Raw genomic sequence first — 6495 nt, forward strand, 5'->3', positions numbered from 1 at the left:
GTGGTAATAAAGTAGCACCAATAATTAAATTAATTAAAATAATTTTTATTCTAATAATTAACTAAAATACCAGGGGGAAGCTGGGCCTTGCTGGTATTGCCTGGATTTCTACTGGAAAGGACTGGCTGCTTTTGGAAAAAAGGAAAGAAGAAATAAAATAAAAGGAAAGAAAAGGAAATAAAATAAAAATTTAAACAATAATAAAAATTATAAAATAAAATATAAAACATCAAATACTAAAAAAAATAAAACAAAATATTAAAAAGTAAAGAAAAAGAAAAATTAAAAGAAAAAATAAGAGAAAATAATAAAAATATAAAAATAAAATAATATAAAATATTAAGACCAGATTAAAATGAAAAATAAAGTAAAATAAAATAAAATAAAATAAAATAAAATAAAATAAAATAAAATAAAATAAACCCTGATTTGACTGATAGAAATCTGTGGAATCTCCCAACACCAACTCCAGGCAGGCAGAAAAAATATTCCACCGGGAAATTCCCCAAAAAAACCCAGCAGGGAATTGTGGGGGCAGAGCCACAGGAAAAGCTCGGGAATCGCAGGCGCAGAGCTCGGGTTTCATTGCCCTTCATCATTCCCGCTCCTCCGGCGCCATCCCGAGGCCATTCCCACTTTTCCAGGGGTTTTTCCTCAGAGTCATTCCCAAATTTCCAGAGCTTTTCCCCTCAGAGCCATTCCTTCTTTTCCAAAGGTTTTTCCTGAGGCCATTCCCACTTTTCCAGAGGATCTACACAAATCTACTCTGGAACGGCAGAGCAGGAATTGGATCCATGAAAAAACCACTCTGGAATGGCAGGAGAGGTTAAATCCATAAAATTCCCACTCTGGAATGGCAAGAGAGAGGATGGATCCATCCAAATCCACTCTGGGAATGCCAGAACAGGGATTGGATCCATAAAATCCCCCTATGGAATGGCAGGAGAGGTTAAATCCATAAAAACCCCACTCTGGAACGGCAGAGCAGGAATTGGATCCATAAAAATCCCATTCTGGGAATGCCAAAACAGGGATTGGATCCACGAAATTCCCACTCCGGAATGGCAGAGCAGGGATTGGATCCACTCTGGAATGGCAGGAGAGGTTAAATCCATAAAAATCCCATTCTGGGAATGCCAAAATAGGCATTGGATCCACTCTGGAATGGCAGGACAGGTTAAATCCATAAAAATCCCATTCTGGGAATGCCAAAATAGGCATTGGATCCACTCTGGAATGGCAGGACAGGTTAAATCCATAAAAATCCCATTCTGGGAATGCCAAAATAGGCATTGGATCCACTCTGGAATGGCAGGACAGGTTAAATCCATAAAAATCCCATTCTGGGAATGCCAAAATAGGCATTGGATCCACTCTGGAATGGCAGGACAGGTTAAATCCATAAAAATCCCATTCTGGGAATGCCAAAATAGGCATTGGATCCACTCTGGAATGGCAGGACAGGTTAAATCCATAAAAATCCCATTCTGGGAATGCCAAAATAGGCATTGGATCCACTCTGGAATGGCAGGACAGGTTAAATCCATAAAAATCCCATTCTGGGAATGCCAAAATAGGCATTGGATCCACTCTGGAATGGCAGAGCAGGGATTGGATCCATAAAAATCCCACTCTGGAATGTCAGGAGAGGTTGGATCCATGAAATTCCCACTCTGGAATGGCAGAGCAGGGATTGGATCTGCCCCCATCCCACTGGGAATTCTGGCACATCGGGCGCAGAGAAGAAACGACGAAAGACAGTTTTTTATTTTTTTTTTCCTTTCCTCCATAAAAAGCTCCTGAATCCATTTTATTGCACAAAGAAAGGAAAAGATTCCCACCAAACCCATCCTCCTCGGCCACGGGCAGCTGGAATTTCAGCCAAGGAATTCCAGCTGGAGAATTCCCAACTCCTCAGTTCCTCATGGAGCCGCCAAGGGGCCTCTCCTGCTCCAGATCAGCCCAATTCCACCCCAAAAAATGCAAAGGAAGCAAACTGGGATTTGCAGGAATTTGGGAAAAACAACCTTGCCCAGGATCCCCCTCTTCCCTATCCCCATTTTTTTTAATTCTTTCCAACCAAATTCCAGCCCTGGAGTGAAAGTGAGGGGAAGAAGGAAGGATCTTTCTTCCCATCCAACTTGGAAGAAAAAGCTGGAAAATCCTCTTTTCTTTTTCTTTTTTAAATATTCCTGTGCACACTCAGCCCAATTTAAAACTTGCCACGACAATCCCATGAATTCCAAAGCCCCAAATCCTGATTTTAAAGGAATTTTGGCACTTTCCCCCGTGGGAAAAATCAAGAATTTTAAGGACTTTTTGTGCAGTTACAAAGCGGAACCTCTGAGGAATGCGAGGGAAGGTTTCTCCAGCCGTTCCAAGAAATTGAAGGAAGCAAAGGAGAGGGGAAAAAGAGGAGGAAAAGGTGGGATTAGGGATCAATAGCTTATCCAGGTGGGGTTTTCCAAGTCCCCATAGAAAAAAAAAATATATGGAAGCTTTGCTCCTGTCCATGTAAACATTTCCAGCTCTTTTGAGCTTCCCAACACTTCCTTATCCTAAAGTTTGGTGCCTTTTCCTTCCTCTCCTCTGGAATTGCTGCCAAAGGCAGAGGGAGGAGCAGGATGGTTCTCCTGGGGTTTTTGGGAAGGGATTTTCCCATCCCATGGATCCCTCCCAAGGTTTGGGGTGGGATTGGCAAAGGGTTTGGGGTTTTCCATCCTTCAGTTCCGTGGGGAGAGCAGGGTGGGATTGGGATGGAGCTGTCACCCCCCTGAGCCCTCTGAGCCCCATCCTGTCCCAAACAATTCCATAGGGATAACAGGGTGGGATTGGGATGGAGCTGTCACCCTCCTGTCCCACACAATTCCATATGGATACCAGGATTAGGATGGAGCTGTCACCCCCATAAATTCCCCCCTGTCCCACACAATTCCAGAGGGATAACAGGGTGGGATTGGGATGGAGCTGTTACCCCTCTGAGCCCCCTCCTGTCCCAAACAATTCCATAGGGATAACAGGATTGGGATGGAGCTGTCAACCCCCTGAGCTCCTCCCTGTCCCACAGAATTCCTTAGGGATAACACGTTGGGATTGGGATGGAGCTGTCACCCTCCTGTCCCACACAATTCCATAGGGTGGGATCAGGATGAAGCTGTCACCCTCCTGTCCCACACAGTTCCATAGGGTGGGATTGGGATGGAGCTGCCACCCCTGGAGCTCCTCGCTGTCCCCGCAGCTCGGCGGCAGGGGCGGGGCTGGAATTGCCCAAATCCCGCCTCAATTCCCGAAATCCTGCGGCGATTCCCGCTCAGGTGGAGTCATCCAGGCCTTTGTGGGGATGCTCGGAGGGCGGCCGGCAGAGCCTGTCCATGATTCCCTGCAGCATGGGCTGCACGATCCCCAGCAGGGGCCGCTGCGAGGAGTCCCCGTCCCAGCAGGCTTCCATCAGCTGCCAGCATTCCTCGTCAAACCCCGGCAGCCGCTCCGGGCGCACCCCTGGGAACACAGCGGGGTCACCGGGAATTTCCAGGAATTTCCAGGGAAAGCCCTGCCCACATCCAGGGGAAGCTGGGTGGAGGGGCTGGGTGGCACAGCAGGATCACCAGGAATTTCCAGGGAAAGCCCTGCCCACATCCAGGGGAAGCTGGGTGGAGGGGCTGGGTGGCACAGCAGGATCACCAGGAATTTCCAGGGAAAGCCCTGCCCACATCCAGGGGAAGCTGGGTGGAGGGGCTGGGTGGCACAGCAGGATCACCAGGAATTTCCAGGGAAAGCCCTGCCCACATCCAGGGGAAGCTGGGTGGAGGGGCTGGGTGGCACAGCAGGATCACCAGGAATTTCCAGGGAAAGCCCTGCCCACATCCAGGGGAAGCTGGGTGGAGGGGCTGGGTGGCACAGCAGGATCACCAGGAATTTCCAGGGAAAGCCCTGCCCACATCCAGGGGAAGCTGGGTGGAGGGGCTGGGTGGCACAGCAGGATCACCAGGAATTTCCAGGGAAAGCCCTGCCCACATCCAGGGGAAGCTGGGTGGAGGGGCTGGGTGGCACAGCAGGATCACCAGGAATTTCCAGGGAAAGCCCTGCCCACATCCAGGGGAAGCTGGGTGGAGGGGCTGGGTGGCACAGCAGGATCACCAGGAATTTCCAGGGAAAGCCCTGCCCACATCCAGGGGAAGCTGGGTGGAGGGGCTGGGTGGCACAGCAGGATCACCAGGAATTTCCAGGGAAAGCCCTGCCCACATCCAGGGGAAGCTGGGTGGAGGGGCTGGGTGGCACAGCAGGATCACCAGGAATTTCCAGGGAAAGCCCTGCCCACATCCAGGGGAAGCTGGGTGGAGGGGCTGGGTGGCACAGCAGGATCACCAGGAATTTCCAGGGAAAGCCCTGCCCACATCCAGGGGAAGCTGGGTGGAGGGGCTGGGTGGCACAGCAGGATCACCAGGAATTTCCAGGGAAAGCCCTGCCCACATCCAGGGGAAGCTGGGTGGAGGGGCTGGGTGGCACAGCAGGATCACCAGGAATTTCCAGGGAAAGCCCTGCCCACATCCAGGGGAAGCTGGGTGGAGGGGCTGGGTGGCACAGCAGGATCACCAGGAATTTCCAGGGAAAGCCCTGCCCACATCCAGGGGAAGCTGGGTGGAGGGGCTGGGTGGCACAGCAGGATCACCAGGAATTTCCAGGGAAAGCCCTGCCCACATCCAGGGGAAGCTGGGTGGAGGGGCTGGGTGGCACAGCAGGATCACCAGGAATTTCCAGGGAAAGCCCTGCCCACATCCAGGGGAAGCTGGGTGGAGGGGCTGGGTGGCACAGCAGGATCACCAGGAATTTCCAGGGAAAGCAGGCGAACTCGATCCCAGAAATCTTTCCCAACTTCAGGAATTCTGGGATCTTTACCTTTCACCTCCCCACCAGCAGAACAGAACTGGATTTTCCCCCCAGCCCCGAGCTGAGCCGAGCCCAGGTACCTCTCCTGACGTTGTTCCACAGGTGATCTTTGCTTGCACACCTCTCAAAAGCCTCAGGTAACTTCACATGGCCCGAGCAGAGGTACCAGAACAGGATCCCAAAGGCATAAACGTCCACGGAATTGTCGTATTTCCCTGGGAAAAAGCCAGCAGGGAAAAATCCCTGGGAGCTGGGCAGGCTGAGAGGTGATTCCAGGCTCCCACCTCCCCAGATTTAAACCTCAATTTCACAGCAGGAAGGCAAAATTTGTGTGAAACCCAGGAAGGCAGCAGGAGCTGGGATCAAGGTGAAGCTGTTCCAATTCCCAGGATTTATAAATTGAAGCTGTACCAGGAATTCCCAAACTGAGCTCGGGTGTGTTTTAAACACCAACACCTGTGAGGCTCAGCTCTGTCAGAGCCAAAAATCAGCTCCTCATCCCAGAAATATCCCAGATATTCCCTAAATCCACACAAACAGAGATGTTCCCATTGGATCCCAACCTTATCCAAGCAGGAGCAGCTCTGGCAGAACAAAAGGATTGGGATAAGTGGGATTTGAATTTCCAAGTGGCTCCAAAACTCAGGAAAAAACCCTCAGAGCAGCTGCCAGAATTCCCAGACAATCCAAAGGGAGGAACAGCTTGGGAATTCCCTCCAGGGAATCCTTCCTGGACTATTTCCCTATGAAAGCCAAGGATTTCCAGCTTCCTCCTAATGATAATTTACCCTTCTAATTGCAAGGGTGTTAATTACCTCAGCAGAGCCGACCAACCCCATTATCCTCTGTCAAGAGTGGCACTTAAAAACCCAGGGCATGCATGGAAAGCAGGGAATTCCCTGGGGTTGGAATGGTCTCAGGAGCAACTGAGAGATGAATTCCAAGGAATTGCCTCCAGAATTCCAGGCAGAGCAGGGGATCCAGGGGGATCCTACCTGTGAAGAGCTCGGGAGCCATGTGGATGGGGGTGCCCACGATGCTGCCAGACATCATGGCCTCGGGTTTGCAGAACCCCAGATCTGTGATTTTGGCCCTATTCTTTTTGTCCAGCTGGGGAAAAAAAACAAAAAAAGCCACAGGCAGGCAGGTGAGAACTTCATTTCTCCCATAAAATATTGATTTTTGATATTGTGGTGTTGTTGCGAAAAAAAAAAAAATCAATAATTTTTTCTGGTTATTGTCAGAACCATGTAACGACAACAGGAAAATGCTGGAAAATGAAGAGCTGGAAATGCTGGAAAATAAACAGCTCGAGATGTGTTCTGTGGCAGCAGCTCTCTGGTCACAGAGAGCAACACACAACTGTCCCAGGCATTGTCCTGCCTCTGCAAAAGGTTCAGCACACAAAATTTTGGGTCATTTTTGGCCCCCAAGTCCCTGCAGGAAACCTGGAGCAGATTCAGCACAGAAATTTTGGGTCATTTTTGGCCCTGTTCTCCAGCCCAGGCCAAAGGAAGAAGCCCCAAAACCTCTGCAGAAAGTCCAGCACACAAAATTTGGGTCATTTTTTGGCCCCCAAGTCCCTGCAGGGACTGACAGAAGGTTCAG

The 6495-nt window shown here is 50.1% G+C and overlaps 1 protein-coding gene across 1 annotated transcript in view; it reads right to left on the reverse strand.

Moving 5' to 3' along the window:
- Nucleotides 1-1746: 1746 nt before the first annotated feature.
- Nucleotides 1747-6495, reverse strand: part of DSTYK (dual serine/threonine and tyrosine protein kinase) — a gene marked incomplete at its 5' end in the record, with an annotated part of 23834 nt that continues 19085 nt past the window's right edge. Inside the window, 3 exons of the mRNA XM_031065156.1 lie at nt 1747-3498; nt 4968-5102; nt 5883-5997. Of these exons, the coding sequence (XP_030921016.1) occupies nt 3311-3498; nt 4968-5102; nt 5883-5997 (438 nt within the window). The remainder of the gene's footprint in view (nt 3499-4967; nt 5103-5882; nt 5998-6495) is intronic.

The sequence above is a fragment of the Geospiza fortis genome, unplaced genomic scaffold (assembly GCF_000277835.1).
Source record: "Geospiza fortis unplaced genomic scaffold, GeoFor_1.0 scaffold184, whole genome shotgun sequence".
NCBI lineage: Eukaryota > Metazoa > Chordata > Aves > Passeriformes > Thraupidae > Geospiza > Geospiza fortis.